At 42.3% G+C, this 19,543-nt stretch overlaps 1 protein-coding gene across 1 annotated transcript in view; it reads right to left on the bottom strand.

The window, feature by feature from the left end:
- TBC1D19 (TBC1 domain family member 19) overlaps positions 1 to 19,543 on the bottom strand; it is a 118,252-nt gene that overhangs the window by 91,451 nt on the left and 7,258 nt on the right. The window contains exons 2-4 of the mRNA XM_075259993.1: positions 5,703 to 5,775; positions 4,204 to 4,249; positions 2,485 to 2,560 (exon numbers count right to left, since the gene is read on the bottom strand). Coding sequence (XP_075116094.1) covers positions 2,485 to 2,560; positions 4,204 to 4,249; positions 5,703 to 5,775 — 195 coding nt within the window. The remainder of the gene's footprint in view (positions 1 to 2,484; positions 2,561 to 4,203; positions 4,250 to 5,702; positions 5,776 to 19,543) is intronic.

The raw sequence follows: 19,543 nt of genomic DNA, 5'->3' as shown, positions 1-19,543 counted from the left end.
CCTGGTATAGCGGTCAGCGGTGACAGTATTTAGTCCTGTAGGGGCCACTAAGGGACATAATTCTGTGTGCAGGGGCCACTATGGGACATAATACTATGTGCAGGGGCCACTATTGGGTATAATACTGTGTGCAGGGGCCACTATTGGGTATAATACTGTGTGCAGGGGCCACTAAGGGACATAATACTGTGTGCAGGGGACACTATGGGACATAATAGAGCGCGCAGGAATGTGTAGGAGGGACTCGGTCGAGATCTTCGGTGTCGAGGGGGCCCCATGTCAAAAGTTCGCCACGGGGCCCCGCCATTCCTAGTTACGCCACTGAACATATACATCATGCATAGAAGTTAAAGGAGAAAAAATGAGATATGAGCATAGCCCAGTTATTATTATTTACAATGCAGCACTTACTATTCTGACTTACCATGCATTGTTTTGCCCTGTGCCACACTTTTTCCATAACTCTTATTCATGAAATCCCAAGAACAAACCCTGCAATGTATTCAGCCTGACTGTAGACAAGCTGAATGTAGGTATTTTGTTCACTTCAATGAGAGCACCAGAGACGGCCGAGATAAAGCGTGCAGCTATCTCCAAGGCTCATACACTTCAATGAATAGCGAAACGGTGATTAAAAAAAAAAATCTGCAGTAAATCTGCAACAGAATTTCCACCAGGATTACGTCCATACTATCATCTGCCCATGACTTCGTCTGTGGGTTGGAGTTGGCACTGAGCCGCTGATATTTCAGCATTCGCCGTTGGTTATGATCCGCCATGTGCCACCATGTCCACTCCTGTGCGCCCCTGTCCCATTTGCTCCTTGCCTGTCCCCGCGGCCTCTTTACCTACCGGCTGCTCCTGGCTCCTCGCAGCCACCCTCGTCACCCGCGCTCATGCCCCTTCACGCCCCGGGGCCCCCCTCTCTCTCCCATGGCCCCGGCAACACCCTGCGCCCCCATAAATATGTAACAAACTATACATCTAATTAATTATATAATATTAATAATTGGAGAATATCATTTAAACAAATTCATCATTTTATTTTGAAGCTGGAGTCAGAGCCAGCAACTTTTTTCCAACCCATCAAAAACTCTGACCCCGACTCTGATACCCATATACTTGTTTGTCGGCTGATCTGGCAGGAATAAAAATGCTTGCTGCAAATTATATGGGAATAAAGGTCTGCTCACTGCATACTGATATTGATCGCCATATGTAAATGGAAGTAAACAAGCATCAATATATACACATACACATACACACACACACACACACACACACAGATATAGCAGTCAATTACTGAGAAGCCAGTCTCAGGACTTGCCGGGTGCTGATAAGTGTGAGGACTGTAAATAATAATTACTAACTTTTCCTGACACTCAAGTGTCCTTGTCTATCACATGCTACCCTCAGATCCAGCAGCCTAGCCCAGCAGACTGGTTGGCATTAATCTGACGGAAAATAACCATGTGGATAAACAAAACTGTTCTTTGGGCAGTCAGTCAGAAAATTGCATTTTCACAAAAAATAAGGAATTCTTTTATTTGTTATGCACATTTATACATATGCGGTGGTGCTACCGTTTATCACTTAAGTTTTTCTCTAAAAATTGTTGGTTTTCTAAGTTATTTTCATTGATGAGTTATCCCCAGGATACAGTCCTTTGTAGGCAGGTGTGAAAAAAAAATTACTGAGAAATTAAGTAAATAGAAATGTTAAAATTGTTTGTAACAGAAATAATGTTTGTGAATGAAGAAATGAGAAATCGAAATCCCATCAATATTTGGTGTGATCCTTTACCCTTTGCTTTCCATCAATTCTTCTCAGTAAACTTGTAGACAGTTTATGAAGGAACTCGGCAGGGAAGTTGTTCCTGCCATCTTAGAGTCTAGATCTTCTGTAGATGTAGGCTTGCTCCAATCTTTCTGTCTCTTCATGTAATCCAAGACAGACTGGATGATGTTGAGATCAGGGCTCAGTGGGGGCTGTATCATCGCTTCTAGGACTCCTCCTCCAAAGGGCAAAGGTCATTCCAGATATTGATGAGATTTAGATTTCTCTTTTCTTCATTCACATCATTTTATTAATTGACAAAAATAAACTATTAACTCTTCTATTCCTAAAAGCAATCTTATTTTGCAGCACTTTCTCCACACTTGCCTGAAACTTTTACACAGTACTGTAAGTCACCAATATGAGATTAGTGGGGGTCGGACATGTGCCCTCTATTGATCACCTATGTGAAAGGTAAAGATCTCTTTACTGTTTATACTGCCCCTTTCTTTCATAGAAGCCCTGCAATGTAATTACAAGCTCGGCCCATAGAAGTGAAGGGGACACGTTGTGCGCCCATTATATGGTTATATGAATCTGAAATAAATATGTATATATATGGCATGACCCCTTTATATGGTCACCGAAACATGACTGAATGCCAGCGCTGTACCTAACGGCAGAGCCATTGACACATTTGCTACGTACCTGAGCTCGCCTCATATATGCCAAAGGCTCTTTGATATGTTCAGGAGGTGCTGCTGGATGGCAAGGAGCTGGAAGCCTAATGTACAAAACACAAAAACAAGAATCAAATATATATGAAGTACACCGTAACCTCTAAACACAAAGGACTGCTTGAAATGCTCGGACCCAGCAGGTCCTTCAGATTGAGAGACACTATATGTAGCCACTCTCTGCTCTGGGTCGTGAATGGCAGATCCTCCATTTACAGGGTATTAGCAAATGGATTATCTACAACAGAGAGAGTCTATAATTCCATATCCAGGCCACCCAAAATGCATATGTATAGGGTGAAGCACATAGCAAATCCATCACAAAACACATGTGAATGGTAGAATCCACAGCAGAAAATACCCTACCACATCTGGAGTCAGCCATGCCGCACAGATTTTTTGATTTTTTTTTAACCTTTTCAAGCATGGCAACCCTAGCGAAAATATTTTTAAAACCAAGTACTCCTATAGTTATGGTAACAATATAATGCTTTGTCTGGAGCCTCTGTCAGCTGTTGTGTCAGATTTGATGGGAAGAATAGCGCAGCATGCAGCAATAGTCATCCCATTAAAGTGACAGACACCATAACATAAGCCAGGCAGGAGCCATTGTAAGGCTATAGAGGGTGCATGGGATCCCTCACATGATGTCCATCAAATGATTTGGTACTACTGCAATGTGAAGCAGGGCATAAAATGTTTTGAGGTGACCATGCCCCAAAAGCAGAACCTTTTTTGTTTTTTTTTGTTTTTTTAACATGTCACACCTCTTTTTGTGATACTTTTTTTTGTCCCTTTGCCATGACTGGAACATAATGTGCCTATGATATACATAAAATGACCAAAAGTATGGCGCATGCATGAACACTTACTGGGCTTAGAAGATGCCCACTCTCCTGGTACTCTAGGAAATCATCCTGTTTTCTGTGACCCTACCAAATTTTCTGGGAGAGTTGGAAGTATGAATAATACACTAGTGCCGCCACCCAGAGTATAATGGCCATCTCAGTGACCCCACACCCAGTAGAATAGCCCCCTGAGAGCACTCACGCAGTACAATAGCCCCCTCAGTGCTCCCAAAGACATAGCAGAATGGCTCCCTCAGTGCCCCCATAAATAGTATTGGCCCCCTTGGTGCCACCATAGACACAATAGAATGGACCCCTCAGTTACTCTATACACAGTATACTGGCCACATCAGTGCCCCCATACAGAGTGATGTCCAAGAAGCGAGTGGTGAGCCGCATTCATTACTCATTGCACCACTCCGTGAATCTACTCTGTTCCAGTGACTGATGTAAAGTCAGCACTCGGTGCCCAGAGCAGAGAGAGAGTTGGGTGCACAGAGGTGTGTAAGGAATACAGAATGCCGCTCACGTCACAGGATGCCTGTATCGCCAAGTACCCACCAGTACTGATATAATTGCTTCTAAAGTAAGCATGGCACCCAAGGCCGTGTGTGGGCGTTCATACATACTGAGCATAGGGGGACAGTGTTTTCCCGCCATGGTGTATGCCCCTGGGACCTGTGGATGCCATTTGTCTCCAATATTGCTGCATTACACATATAAGTACAGTTTTACTGTGCATATATGAATGCAAGTATGAAAGTCTACACATATATACAGGAAGTTCTACATATTTATGTCTGTAAACCAGCCATTATAAGACCTGTAAAGAAGATACATACACATTGAGCTCTCGATATACTGCATTCTGAATTTTTTTCTCCCAACCTGAAAGAAAAAAAAAAAGGGAAAAACGTTAGTCATAAAAAATAAAGTAGTACGGATGTTACCAACATCACAAACCCATTACATAAACCCAACCCCTAGTCAGTCTCTGCCTCCAGCAATGACCTCGATATCTATCCTGGCCACATGGTGTAGTGTACGTGCACCTCACCCTCGCCCATGATTGATGGCTCCAGCATTCAGTGACATCTCTGCCAAGGGCATACACCATTTGTTCCTGGCCTGGCATACAGTTTTTCCTGGAGTTTTTCCTGTGCACATGTGCCTGTTACCATCCCCCCAGGAGCTAAGGACAGCATGGACACCATGTGGCATGGAGGAGAAACCTACATGGAAGTGTGGACTTCTTCTTTTCAAGGAGATGATTTTTGGAGTCTATTGCTGATGTGTGAAGATGTCTACAGCTGACTGGTATTTCTTTCTTTTACTGTGGACACGTGGGACTCTGTTATAACCTGGGAACCTACCATCACCCACCTACCCATGTGTTTATGGAAGATTGGCAAGAGAGCAGCACCCTGTCTACCTGGATGGCTTCAGACCTCTCTGGGCAGTAGAACACAGTGGTAAGAAGAAAGGAACAGGAGGGCTTGTGATGAAGGATATTTGGGGCATTTTTTTGTGGTTAATGGACAATAGCGCTGATGCAAGATACCGAACTATCAGCTGTGAGCAGGAGATCTCACCACCTACCAAAGGAACTGCCACATGTTATCATGATAGCTGACTATGTCCCCCACCTCTGCAAAAAAACAAAACGTTTTTTGCCTGTTATATCTACATGCTGTGACCCCCCTCCTCATGTCCTCCAACCATGGTTGGGCTGTATTATTAACATCATTTCACACAGAAGAACTAAATGATCCTGAAGTGTGTCTGTGTTTCTTTCTTTTTAGTTGGTATGATTCCTAGGATTTCTCTATCAACCATGAGCATGTATGTGTTTTTCTCTCTTGTTATATAGTACTGTACCATCTATGAAACTGTATCACTGAAATTTCCCCATTGTGGGACTATTAAAGGATTATCTTATCTTATCTCTTACAGTATGTGCGTCCCCACTGTAGACAACAGCCTCGATATGTCTTCAGTTGCCATAAAGGATCTGTGAAAATCCTTTAAAGGTGTATTTTCTTCACATGAGCAAGGATCACTCAGCCCATATTAATATCACAGTGAGTGGTGAGATCTCCATTCACTGCTATGGGATTCCCAGAATAGACAAGGCCCGCTGCCCAGCTATTATCAAAAGTCCCATAGAAGTGAAAGGAGAGCGCTGTGAAGGCGTCATTACTTTTCTGTCCACTACAAACACAAGACAAGGGGTCAGGGATACCCCGTACTCAAAAGACATGCAAGTCCATTCAAGACATGCATAACCTGTGGGTGGGGTATGGGATTTACCCCATGTGAAAACATAGAAGTATTGACATACCTGATGCCTTCAAAAATTCTTTGATATCATCCTTAAGTGTTTCAAGTTTAATATCTGGATTGAATAGACTTCCCTGCAAAATGCAAACAAGATGGAGACAAATTTTACTGGAGTGTTTCCGATAAACCTACAACTAGAATGCGCCAACATTATTATGGTTATTACATTCCCAAAATGTCAGGGCAACTCAGAATAAGCAAACATTTAAAGGGCACCTGCACCTAAAACCTCTAACAGCTAATAAATTACAGCAAGATGCAGCATGAATATTTATGAGGAACGCAAGCTAAAAGCTATAATCAAAGTGCCAGAAATCTGCATTATTGGTACATAAGGTACCGAACATCCGACATTATGTTCTATGTATCCGGTCACTGGATAGAATAAACCTTTATTGCATAAACTATTGTGTCAGATGTCCAGTAACAGAAAACTGACCAAAGTAGTCCGTACTCTATAGAGAAGCTCACTGGCGTAACCACCACCATAGCAGCGGTAGCAGCTGCCACAGGGCCCGGGACATTAGGGGCCCGGTGACAGCTGCTACCGCTGCTATCATTATTCTCGGAGGTCTTTTCGGACCCCTGAGTATAATGATCGGGGCCCCCTGTTGGTGGAATACTTTCCACCAACAGGGGGCCCCGAAGCTGCAGCAACGGCTGAGACACAGGAGCTGCAGGTCTGGCTCCTGTTAGCGCTGCAGGACGCTCCCCCTCTCTCCCCCCTCCCTTTCTCTGCTGTCCTCTGCCCACCAATGAGAGGAGGAGGCGGGGCTTATCCCTGCCGTCCAGCACAGAAGAGAAGAGGAAGAAGCTGCTCTAGGAAAATGAAACTGAAGCTACACAGGTACGTGCTGGGGTTACTATACTTATTACTATCAGACATTTGGGGGGATTACTTGTGTTTTAGTAACTCCATGTGCCTCATAGTAATAGCAGTTAACCCCATCATCTCCCTCACATTAACCCCTGTTTGCCTCACCATAAGAGTTACTGATATGTGAGACATATGGGGGTAATAGTAATGAAGATACTTTATTATTACCTCCATGTCTCTCACATATCAGTAACCCTTATGGTGAGGCAGACAGGGGTTAATGTGAGGGAGATGATGGGGTTAACTGTTATTAATATGAGGCACATGGAGTTACTAAATTGTAATGCACAGGACCAGATTTTTTTTTATCCACAATTTGTCCTGGTATAGCGGTCAGCGGTGACAGTATTTAGTCCTGTAGGGGCCACTAAGGGACATAATACTGTGTGCAGGGGCCACTATGGGACATAATACTATGTGCAGGGGCCTCTAAGGGACATAATACTGTGTGCAGGGGCCACTATGGGACATAATACTGTGTGCAGGGGCCACTATGGGGGATAATACTGTGTGCAGGGGCCTCTAAGGGACATAATACTGTGTGCAGGGGCCACTATGGGACATAATACTGTGTGCAGGGGCCACTATGGGACATAATACTGTGTGCAGGGGCCACTATTGGGTATAATACTGTGTGCAGGGGCCTCTAAGGGACATAATACTGTGTGCAGGGGCCACTATGGGACATAATACTGTGTGCAGGGGCCACTATGGGGGATAATACTGTGTGCAGGGACCACTATGGGACACAATACTGTGTGCAGGGGCCACTATGGGGTATAATACTGTGTGCAGGGTCCACTATGGGACATAATACTGTGTGCAGGGGCCACTATGGGACATAATACTGTGTGCAGGGGCCACTAAGGGACATAATACTGTGTGCAGGGGCCACTAAGGGACATAATACTGTGTGCAGGGGCCACTATGGGACATAATAGAGCGCGCAGGAATGCGTAGGAGGGACTCGGTCGAGATCTTCGGTGTCGGGGGGGCCCCATGTCAAAAGTTCGCCACGGGGCCCCGCCATTCCTAGTTACGCCACTGGAGAAGCTGTAATTCTCTACATCATTGGTGTTCCAAGATGACGTTCAATACATAACTCAAAAGATCATTTTCTCTCTATTTCCATTCCATTGCCCCAAAGAAGAAAACCACAACACCCTCATTGCTCCAAAGAACTTATGTGCATAGTGCCAAAAACAGCGATATCCCAGCAAAGAAGGAATCGACTCAACACTGTTAGAAAGGTTAGGAGCACCTGCATCAATCTACAGGGTTGAGCTATATGCTGGGTTATGGTGAGAGGCTCCTTTTAAAGTTTCAAGTATAATAAAGTTTTATTAAAGGCGTTTTCCCATCTCAAGGATCCTATTTATACTGCTAGCTTATATAAATTGAAGATTTTTCCTAAATATATTGCTTTTGCAATGCTGCTTTGTTTGCCTGCTATGTGCAATTATTTATCCAATTGTTTACACAGTGTTTCCATAACCACGGACCTGTAAGATAGGACAAGTGATGTTACTCACTGCTCTGCCGGCAGAACAATCAGTTCAGCTAATTGCAGTTTGCTGATAAAGCAGGGTCTGTTATCTCTCTATGAAAATACAAAGATAACACTGAGTCCATTCTCTACAAGGATGTGCATATTATCTGATCTGCCTAAGTATTGCGATACTTCATAGTGTCCCGTTCAGCAAACTGGGAGGGGAGGGAATATAGGAAGTGAGAAGAGGAGACAACAGGCAAAACTGCTGAAACAGGATCCTTCAGCTATCATATTTCTACTTGTCCTTGAAGCGTTCACAAGATGTCCATAGACCACTTCTACCCTTAGAGCGCCTCTGTCTTTTCACTTCCCAGCCGGGACATACGGTTTCTCTTTTATACAACTTTCTGTTAGAGGACCCGGAGGGTGGCTTACCACCTTTCGTGGGGGGGTGGGAGAGGGAGCTGGGGGGTGGCTTTTCTGCCGGGTGTGTGGTCATCGGCCTTTGAGATGTGTCACAAATTTTCTATCTCCTGTAAGGCTCAGGAGACTAATTACAAAATCCTTTCTAGATGGTACAGGGTCCCGACTCTGCTCCATACCATCTTTCCAACTACCTCTGATAGGTGTTGGAGATGTCTCACCGACCGCGGCACGATGGCCCACATCTGGTGGGGATGTCCCCTTCTTCGCCCTTTTTGGGATAGTGTGAGAGGGGTTATTTTTCAAGTCACGGGAGTCGTTTTAGAAGATGATCCGGCCCCTCTACTTCTCTCCCTTTTCTCTCGCAAGTTCCGGAAGCCTATTCGCAAGTTATTAGGGTTTATGTTGGTAGCAGCACGTTCAGTCATCCCGAGGCTGTGGAAGTCCCAATCCCCCCCCACACTCCTTTCCTGGCTTAAAGAGTTCCTCCATATCCGTACAATGGAGGATATGCTGGCGATGCTTCACCCTGATGACCGACTTCACCACCAGACCTGGCTACTGTGGAACATGTTCTATTACTCTTCAGATTTCCGTGCCCTTTTCCCCTCCTCACCCCTGTGATGCCTGCCTACTTCTCATATTCTTTCCTGCAACCATTTTTCTGGTTCTCGCATGGTTCCTGCTTGTACTTTTATATTGCAGATTACTGTTTTTTCTGTTTTGCTACTATATCATATTACGGCTTTTGTTGTCCTTTCTTCTCCATTAATATGATTACCTGAACTGCATTGTTCATTGTAACTCTGCTGCGTCAGAGTCCGCCTCCCCCTCCCCCTGTTCTCCTCTCCCAACCCCTTTTTCCCTTCTTTCTTTCCCATTGTTTCCCTGATTTTCCCTTGCCTTTCCTCCCCCCCCCCCCTTTTGTAAAACCCTTGGAAAAACCTTTAATAAAACTTTAATGTTGAAACAGGATCCTTGAGATGGGAAAACCCCTTTAAAAGATTTTCAAAAACATAACAAGAAAAGACAGTGTAAGGGTGCATTCACACTGAGTAAACGCTAGCTTATTTTGTAGAGTAAAATTACACTTGTAAATTTTGCTATCCCATTGACTTCAATGATATTTTACAGGCGTATTTTTACAGGCGTATTTTTTACAGGCGTATTTTTACAGTTGTAAAAAAATATCATTGAAGTCAATGGGATAGCAAAATTTACAAGTGTAATTTTACTCTACAAAATAAGCTAGCGTTTACTCAGTGTGAATGCACCCTAACATAGACATGGGAAAACAGTCCAAAAAGATGCACCCACCAACAAGACACAGAACAAGAGTCCCAGCAATTCACAATACTGACTCAAACTGCTAGTGGAAGAAGACCTGAAGGTGAACATATGAGGCAACATCCCTTTAAAGTTTTAGACAGACCAGAACTACTTTATATACTCAAGTATAAGCCGCATTTTTCAGCACAGTTTTTTTTGCTGAAAAAGCCCCCCTTGGCTTATACTCGAGTCAGCAAAATATATTTTTTTTTAAGAGGGGGGGGGGGTTCTATGACCAGCCGCAATATCAATGTATAGAATCTCCCATAAAATAGTGGGAAAAACAGAAGCTTTAAAAAAAATATAAAAGTTGTAAATCCCTCCTTTCCCTAGAATACATATAAAAGTAGAAAATTACTGTGAGACACAAACACATTAGGTATCCCTGTGTCTGACAGTGCCCGGTCTACTGAATATAGGGGGTCTGCAGTGCTCCTGTTCTGTCGGGAAGGGGTTAATAGGAGCACTGCAGATACCCTATATTCAGCCAGACTGAATTCCAAGTGGGGGGAAAAAAACTCGGTCCCCAAGCTAAGGGAAGGGGAAAACAGACAACCAAAACACCCCCTCCCCAGCACCCAGCAACTACTGCACCCAAAAACTCCGACCATTTTAATTTTTGAAATTTTCCAGTAGCTGCTGCATTTCCCCCCCTCGGCTTATACTCGAGTCAATAAGTTTCCCAGTTTTTTTGCGGTAAGATTATTTCTTCGACAATCTGTGAGAAAACTGGTCATAAACCCCAAAAAGACACAATAACATTACAGCCAGCTCGCTAACATTATGTAGGTCCTGTTGGCATGGGCTACACGAGGCCTCTGAAGGTGTCCTGTGGTATCTGGTCCAGAAGATCCTTTAAGTTGCGGAGCAGCAAATTTTGCTGCAGTTTTTGAGCCAAAGTCAACTGTGGTTTGAATGGTAAATATAAAGGAGGCTTCTTAAACTTTCCCCTCCTGTAAAATCTACTCCTTACTTTGTCAGATAAAGGGTGTCCTTAAGCTGGGTTTACATGGTAAGCTTTTGACAAAAATGCATGTGGTTTTTGTGACTGGTTGCATGTTGAGAGCAAAACTACCAAATGAAAAATAGCCTAAAATGGATCCGCTTGACTTGCCTATAAGAAGCTATGGCCTTATTGGTACAGCCTCAAAAACTGAGGCAGAACCTGATCATGTAAGTGCCCAAGCAAAAAAAATAAAATAAAAGCAAAGCACTCAATACGTTTCCTACAGCTTTATTACATCTAAAAGGCATAGGGAGTGCCAAATCATTAAACAAATAGTGTCATGAAATGGAAACTGGCGAACAGCGTAAGAGACGTCACCAATTATAGTAAGAAATGACCGCTTATTTTCACTGATTATTTTTAGGATGGAATTATATAGATAGGAGGAGAAAACACAGAAAGCTTCATTAATCACCCAGAAAAAACAGGCAAGCAAAATATATCGATGATTAAAAAAAATAAAAATAAGACAACACAAATTCTCTAAAACAGTTTATTAACACATTTAGGACCGAGCTACGATGGGATTAGGGACAGGATTTCTTTCAGTTTTGGACATTTCTGTAGGCATACCCTCATTGCCTCCAAATAAAGGCATGGCCATTTTCCAATATTTTTCCTTCCTGCCTTTTTAGTTTTCCATCACTATAGCCATATGCAGGCCTGGGGTTTTTTGCAGCACAAGTTGTGTTTCCAATGGCCCTATTTAATTTTCCATATAATACATCGCAAAACAGTAGAAATATTACTTGTGGAATGGAAAGAGATTAATAAAAATAAAAAAAAAAGAAAACAGAAATCAGCCTCTCTTTGCTTGGTTTATATAGTGTGTGGCATGGAATACACAAGACCCTTACAGAAAACAGGACAGGGGATACACGTCCGATCGCTGGGAGTCCCAACGCTGGGTACATGGTAACCCGTCCCCCTACAGCCTCCTTGTGAATGGTGCACTAGCACGACCAGCACTTTATTCACTTTAAAAGGGGCTACGTATTCTCATAGAAGTGAATCGAGAACTGGTGCTCCATTTACACAGAGGCTTCAGGGGGATTTTTGGTGCCCTGTCCTACTGATCAATGGGGGATCGGCAATCCCCAGCAATCAGATGCTTATCCTCTGTCCAGCAGATAGGGGATAAGTGTCCATAACAGCATAACCACTTTAACTTTATTCAGCAGTTCAGTACGAGAACAGTGATAAGAAGTTCACAGATTATTTTTATGCCTTAAAAAAAATCCTTTGATATTCAGACACTTTTTAAAGTTCCTTAGGAGCTGTGCACAAGCTGTTCTGGACTTTTTGATCATTAATATTTCAATTTTTTGGAGTGGAAAGAGAAGGACAGACGTGACCAAAAAAGGTCATTTGAGTAATTTTGATCTTTTTTTCTGTTATGATATTAGAGATCAGCCATTCCAAATAGCATGCTCCCATAGAAATGAATGGAAGCATCCGGCACGCAGACTTTGCCGGCGGCTAGTCGCTTAACCCCCCGCATGCCAGCTACTTCCATTCATTTCTATGGGAGCGTGCTATTCAGAACGGATGTTTCAAATAGTGTTTGCTCATCGCTAATATTCACCATACAGGAGATATATTTTAATAGGACGTGGCAAAACAGGGACACACTCTGGAAATACTGCAGTTGTCTCTAATGGGGCAGATGTTTTAACCCCTTAGGAACACAAGCTACTTTGAGGATTAAGAATAATGTCACTTTTTGTTTATTTCCATTTCCACATTTCAAAAGCCCAAACTCCTACATTTATTCATCATAGCCATACAAGACTTTGATTTTTTCCATTATGAATTGTATTTTAAGATGCCTCTATTGTGGGGAGCATATAAAGTTTTGTAATGTCTCTCATTAGGGAATGACTGGTACAGGGACTTGTTAGACCCGGGGTCAACAACCTTTTTTTTGTATTGTGTGTCAAAGTAGTAGTCAGGGTGCCATGAAATAATTGTAACCATGTTGACCCCTACATGAAAGTTACCGTATATAACACACCATAACGGGTTGATGAAACTTCCATTTCAATGTGATCCTTGTCAATTACTTTTTGGGTAAGGATAGTTCTTTTCTATCAGATAGGACTTTTGGCTGAACAGTAGAGTGATCTGTTGTAAGCCAGATATGAGGAGGTCCATGATGACCCTCACATAGCCCAGTCTTTTATTAATTATTTTTTCACCTGCTTCGGCATAAAAAAAAAAAAGTATCCTGTACAACCCCTGTCATTTACTACTTTACAATAACGGGCGCTAGGAGCAAATTCCTCTTCAATAATGAGATCTTATTTGTATTCATTACTTTGCATTAAAAATAACATCACTAGGATCACAGTGATCCTATAATTATGTACGTTTTATTTTTCATTATAGAGGTTGTCCAGGCAAAATGTAAATTTTTATATACACCAAGGGGAGGTAAAAATAAATAAATACCGTATATACTGGAGTATAAGCCAACTTTTTCAGCACATTTTTCCATGCTGAAAAAGCTCTCCTCGGCTTATAAACGAGTCAGGGTCCACGGAGCACAGAAAACTGGAAGGACCTGGAAGGGGGAGGTCCTTTAATGCTACTGCTCTGTGATTGGCTTGTCATGAGGTCATGTGACTGTGATGTCATCAAAGGTCCTGTAGCCACTGGTATGTAACATCTGCAGATAAGCTTGTCTAAATCCTAGTAGCTCCGCCCACACCAGTCCGATCACATGGTCATGACGTCATCAGGGGTCCTTTAGCACAGTAGGATATAGCATCTACCCTGCAGATGAGTGGCCAGGATTCATTGTGTCTTATGGAAGATGTCTGTTGTATGGAGGAGAGGAAGCTACACGTGACACACACAGGGACCTTCCTTTAGTTACTCTGCCTAGTAATGTCAGGCATTTGGGGTTATTAATTTAGTTTCAGTAACTCCATGTGCCTCACATTAATAACAGTTACCCCCATCATGTCCCTCATAGTAACCCCTGTGTGCCCCATATAAGGGTTACTAATATGTGAGACACATGAGGGTACTAATGAAGGACCTTAATTATGAAGATACCTAATTATTACCTCCATATGTTCAACATATCAGTAACTCTTATGTGAGGCACACAGGGGGTTAATGTGAGGGACATGATGGGGTTAACTGCTATTACTATGATCACCATGGAGTTACTAAGCTGCAATGCACATGACCAGACTTTTTATCTGCAATGGTGGATTTCTCCCCCTCGGCTTATACTCGGGTCAATAAGTTTTCCCAGTTTTTTTTGGTAAATTAGGGGTCTCGGCTTATATTCGGGTCGACTTATGCTCGAGTATATACGGTAAATAAATCACTCACCTGTCCCCAGTGCTCTGGTGTCCTCCCAGCGTGACCGGTTCTGCTTATCTTCTCAAAGTGATACTGCTCGCCATCTGTGACATCATGAATCTCTTACACTGAAGCCGCCGATTCGTTTGAACAGGTCTCAGAGAAAGACCCATGATGTCATGTCACACGTAGTGATATCAAATGCCTTCGCAGAGGCTGCAGTGGTCATATGTGACTTCCACCACATGTCAACACTAAAACGAGAAGACCGGACCACACTGGGCGGCACCAGAGCATCAGGGAAAGGTGAGCATTTTTTTTCACTGCACCCAGCCTATTTAAATAATACATTTAATGTCCAGTTTTGCCTACACAAAGTATATTACACATTTCTGCAAATTCTGATGAGTTCCTGTTTCTGACAGGGCATCCTAACATGACAGCCCAGAGGCTGATATGTCTATTGGCAGCTATGACAACTCCTCAGTATCTTGCAATCTTAGAGCGGGGGGGGGTAAGAGAAGACATTTTTCCTAAATCCAGAAGCAGATTGTTCTCTCCCTACAAAAAAAACTCTGCGTGAACATATACATAGGTGTCATTATCTAAAAGATTAAACGTTGCAAATCAAACCTACCTCAGACTTCTACAGCCAGACCCAGCGGTACAATATGGCCAGCACACAGCAGCTATGTCTGCTACGTTGCAATGTCGCACCATTATGATGATGAACTATATACAGCAAAACATAGTAAAGTGCTGAGCAGGAAGGGGTTAAATTATCATTTTTTTATTTTTATTTTTTTGTTGAGCACCTTGGTGCTTCTAGAACTAGAAAGAAAGCAATACTTTTTCACAAAATGCTACTAACAAAACCAGAACTTTCATCACTACAGGAGTTTGATACATTTGTGAGCGTCAGTCCATCTTGAGATAGCAAGATGGATTCAGCAAGGATTTGAAAGTAAATGTTTGTTTAAAAAAAGAGGGGGAGGAGGAGGAAAAGAGCCTGATATCTAAGAAAAAAACACCAAGTTTATATTAGCCTACACGACTCATGCAAAGTTTGTTGAAAAGTTAGTGCCCATTTAAACAATCCTTTAACCAAGTGTAAAAATGAATACCGCCACTCATTTTTCTTAGCTTTAATCTTGCTTTATAAAACATATGGCGGCACCGATTCACAGGCAAAAACCGTAAGTACAATCCTGGTGCACTTTACAGCAAATCTTCAATACTACTTAACAGCATAGGCCTTTGTACTTTGGAGAAATATCCATTTTTCCATCACAAATATGAAGGCAAATAGACAGTGAGGACCAAAAGCCAAAACTAGAGAATCCCTGAAGTGCACGCTGTAATATTGCACTTACTCTCCAACAAATGGCTCTTAGACAACAGGATATAAGGCTAAAAGCTCTTTATAACAAGTACATGGACGCCTCTCAGTAGGCCTTCGTAGAGCCAACTCATTTTACGACAAGAACTATATACTTTCGGGGCAACACGGTGGCTCAGTGGTTAGCACTGCAGCCTTGCAGAACTGGAGTCCTGAGTTCGAATCCTGCCAGGAACAACATCTGCAAGGAGTTTGTATGTTCTCCCCGTGTTTGCGTGGATTTTCTCCCCTTCTACAAAGACATAGGGGGAAAAAAATGTACACTGTGATCCCTATGTGGGGCTCACAATCAACATAAAGAAAAAAAAAACTATATACTCTCTTTATAGCCCAACTATAAAGAAAAGGGGTGAAAGAAAAAGGTGAGAATTATAGGAAACAATTAAGGATTCTTCCAAGAATTATATGAAAAGCCAATACAAGGTGCTGCCATGGGGTGGGATTCTTTGCACCTTAGTCTCTATTACACTAGGTTCACAGTAGCATTCGGGTTTCCGTTCTTCAGGTCCACTTGGAGACCCAAAAAACAGAAACCCTATCTGCTTAAAAATCAGTTACCATCAGAGCCATAGACTATAATGGGGTCCGCCCGGTTTCCACGCAAAATCAGCAGAGTATAATCCTACTGGTATACATATTTTAAGTGGAATTGGGGACAAAGTCCCCCAACGCTAGTGTGACCGTAGCCTCAAACTATACACTATATTAAAAATACAGTAATCACTAATAATAGTAAGCAATTGTAACAGGAGGGAATCCTCTGTTCCCGGAGGTAAGACATTGGGATTTTCTATCGTAGGAGCAATGAATTCACGAACACAGTTAAAAATTGGGCTGGTTGTCCCAATAATACAGGTTATGTGTACTAGATTTCTGAAGGCGGGACACATGAAATCAGAAAGAAATATATTCATTTATTTTTAAGAAGAGCCGGAGGAGCGATGTCACTATAGCTCCGGCTCTTCTTCTCAGTCCCGTAAAGAGAAAAGTGAGTGATCTCATGAGAAGTCGCGAGATCACACTACTGAAGCTGCTCTGACACTGTCCTCTGCTAACTGGACAGTGTCAGAATGAGGTCACTGCTCCCTTCACTGTCAGAAACTCCCTCCTGACAGTGAACGGCTTAATTAACATACAGGACGCCAGAAATAACGGAGCTCAGAACTCCGCAACGAGGGAGGCTAGAGAGCTAATTCAAAGTGCCCCAGAGTCTGTGCAGCAGCGCCTATAACATGGTGCAGAAATCTGCACAGCCTTGGGGTGCTGAAAGGTCTTCTTTAAAAGATTTAAAGAAAAAAAATTAGTGAGTCAAAGGTACAAATCAAAAAAGAAAGCTTTGCTCACCTGATAAATCCACTCTGGTGGCTCTGGCATGCTTTGCTGATTTACCTGCAGTCATGCCAAGCAGTGGGTGATATGGGCTCGATGGTGTTATGCTGTATATATCAGTATGGCCAGTGTTTGACCTCCACAAAACTGCCACAGGAAATTCAGCAAAGGCCGTATTTACATAAGGATTCTTTTTCCATCTGCGTTGTTCCAGAGCAGAACAATAAAATAACATTACAAATAACAGACGTGCCAGATCCATTGCATTACCAACCCAAAGTGTGACGCAGCCTCCAACATAGCTAGGGAAAACGTTTTATCTCTTCATTTTTTGTATTATTTAGCCATAAAAACACAAAGGAAGAAGAGGAAGAAGGAGAAGAAGAGGAAGAAGGAGAAGAAGAAAAGCAAAAACACAGCCCGTTTCACACAATGCCATTTCTACATTTTTTTTCTTTTTCTTAAAGGAAGGCTATTACTCTTTTTGGATTCATTCCTAGTTTTGGCCACAAAAAAGCCAGCACTATGCAAACAAAAAAATGCTATGAACATAAGGAATAAATGAGCCTTACTTCTGTACTGTACGGTTCACATAATGTATGCGTTTTGCCCATACACTGCGCTTTCTCTATGAACAGCACAGTGGCAGCACTTCAATAGAGGTAAATGCAGAGTGCAGCCAAACCTAATTCCTATTCTCCTTCTGCACAACAGTCACGACACCGCTCTTTAACCGCGATCATTCAACTAATAGCATAGTCTAGTCCAGGCTTTACAGCTGAACTGTCATACGTCTGACTACAAACTGGAAATAAACTTCTCTCCGGGTGCAAGAGAAAGCAGCCATGGAGAAAAACATGACAAAAAGGACCAGAATAGCTCAGGAGTGACAAGCATTGGAAAAGTGACTCTCTTCTAAAGTAGTTTTAAGTATGTGTTAAACACCGCAACGATCGAGCGTGCCTAAGGCTTAAAGCACAGACACAGCAAAGAGCATAACGATAAAGCTACTGTACACAAAATCATTAGACGCAATAAATCTTATTTTTTTTATCTGCATTACCTTAAAACATATTGGACACATTGTATTTATTATCATTAATATTAGATAAGAGCGGAATACACAAAGACACGTTAATCTAAAAGTTTCCTAGGGAAGCATAAATAATTTAATATCTACGTATAAAGAGGTAGCAGGATGGAATTTGTCATTTGTTGAATGCAGATATGATAAGTATTACATAAATTGTACATCCTATGGTATTGTAAACTCCAGAAAATACTGATGAATATAAAAGGACACACAGGCGACCATCAATTTCCACGAGACAACCAAATGATTTATGAGACATAGCCGAAATTCTACAGAACAGACACAGAGAGATAACAAAACAGTAATCCAGACACTAAAGAGGCCAATGTAAGTTTACTGTGTGTGCTGGCAAAGCTCCTGGCATGTACCATACATCAAATATATCCATAGACCACTATATACCCAACAGAGGCAATGAGAGTATGTTCACATGGTGGAATTTGGCGCTGAAATCAAAACGGATTCTGCCTTAAAATAGCTCCAAATTCTGCCTGAAACCAACCTCATTGATTTCGATCAAAAGAAGATGCAGATTTTTTCCACTAACGAAAAAAGAGTCATGCATGATCTTCCAGGTGAGTCCTCCTGATAATTCCAATTGAAATGAATGGGAGGCAGAAAAATAATTCCTAACAGGTATGAAATTTGATGAAAAAGTTGGGCAAGTGGAAAAATTCAGCTTCAAATTGCTGAAGTCGAATTTTTCAAGCAGGAAAAATTCAGCTGTGTGAACATACCCTATGAGTGTTTCTTTGGTATATATCTGTATACCCTTTTTCTGCTATATGGACATATGCAGTCGTCTATGCTATTCTATACAGAGAGTTCCTGCAAAGAAAAATAAAAAACATACTCACCTGTCCCCGGTGCCTCCCAGCGCAGTCCAGTACTGCAACTCCACTGTTTTCATCCCCGAGGCTATCAATACAACCTAAGACTGTAAAATCGCGGTTACGGTTGTGAGTGTGTGTGGTGGTTGAGTCTTATGAGCCTTATGAGGGGGCTAAATATGGGTAAATGAAATTATGTGGGAGGGGGATCACTTACAAAAAGTTTGAACAGGGACACCTATTGTATTAAAATGGCCCTACCTGTGCAGCTGGATTCCGGCCTCAGGATGTGATCTAAAGCAAGGACTATATGAAGCTGCTCCCCACCCCCCTGACCACTTAAGGTACATGTGCTTTTGCAGATCTAAGATTATTTTTATTTTTATTTTTATTTTTTTTTTAAATGTAGATTGTGAGGCCCACATAGAGCTCACAATGTACATTTTTTTTCCTATCACTATGTCTTTGGAATATGGGATGGAAATCCATGCAAACACGGGGAGAACATACAAACTCCTTGCAGATGGTTTTCTGCCCTGGGCGGGATTTGAACACCAGCATTCCAGCGCTGCAAGGCTGCAGTGCTAACCACTGAGCCACCGTGTGGCCCCTGCAGATCTAAGATTTTATAAGCTTGTAACTGGATTTTTCAGCAGCAGAAATCTTAGTGAGGGGCACCATAGAAAAGATCATTACTTGAAGCCGGGACAAGTTTCGGGTGGAAAAACCTTCAACTTTCCCTTTAATGT

This window comes from Leptodactylus fuscus, chromosome 1 (genome assembly GCF_031893055.1).
Source record: "Leptodactylus fuscus isolate aLepFus1 chromosome 1, aLepFus1.hap2, whole genome shotgun sequence".
In the NCBI taxonomy this organism is placed as follows: domain Eukaryota; kingdom Metazoa; phylum Chordata; class Amphibia; order Anura; family Leptodactylidae; genus Leptodactylus; species Leptodactylus fuscus.
Note: the sequence above shows the minus strand (reverse complement) of the source record. Positions and strands in the feature narration are given on the sequence as shown.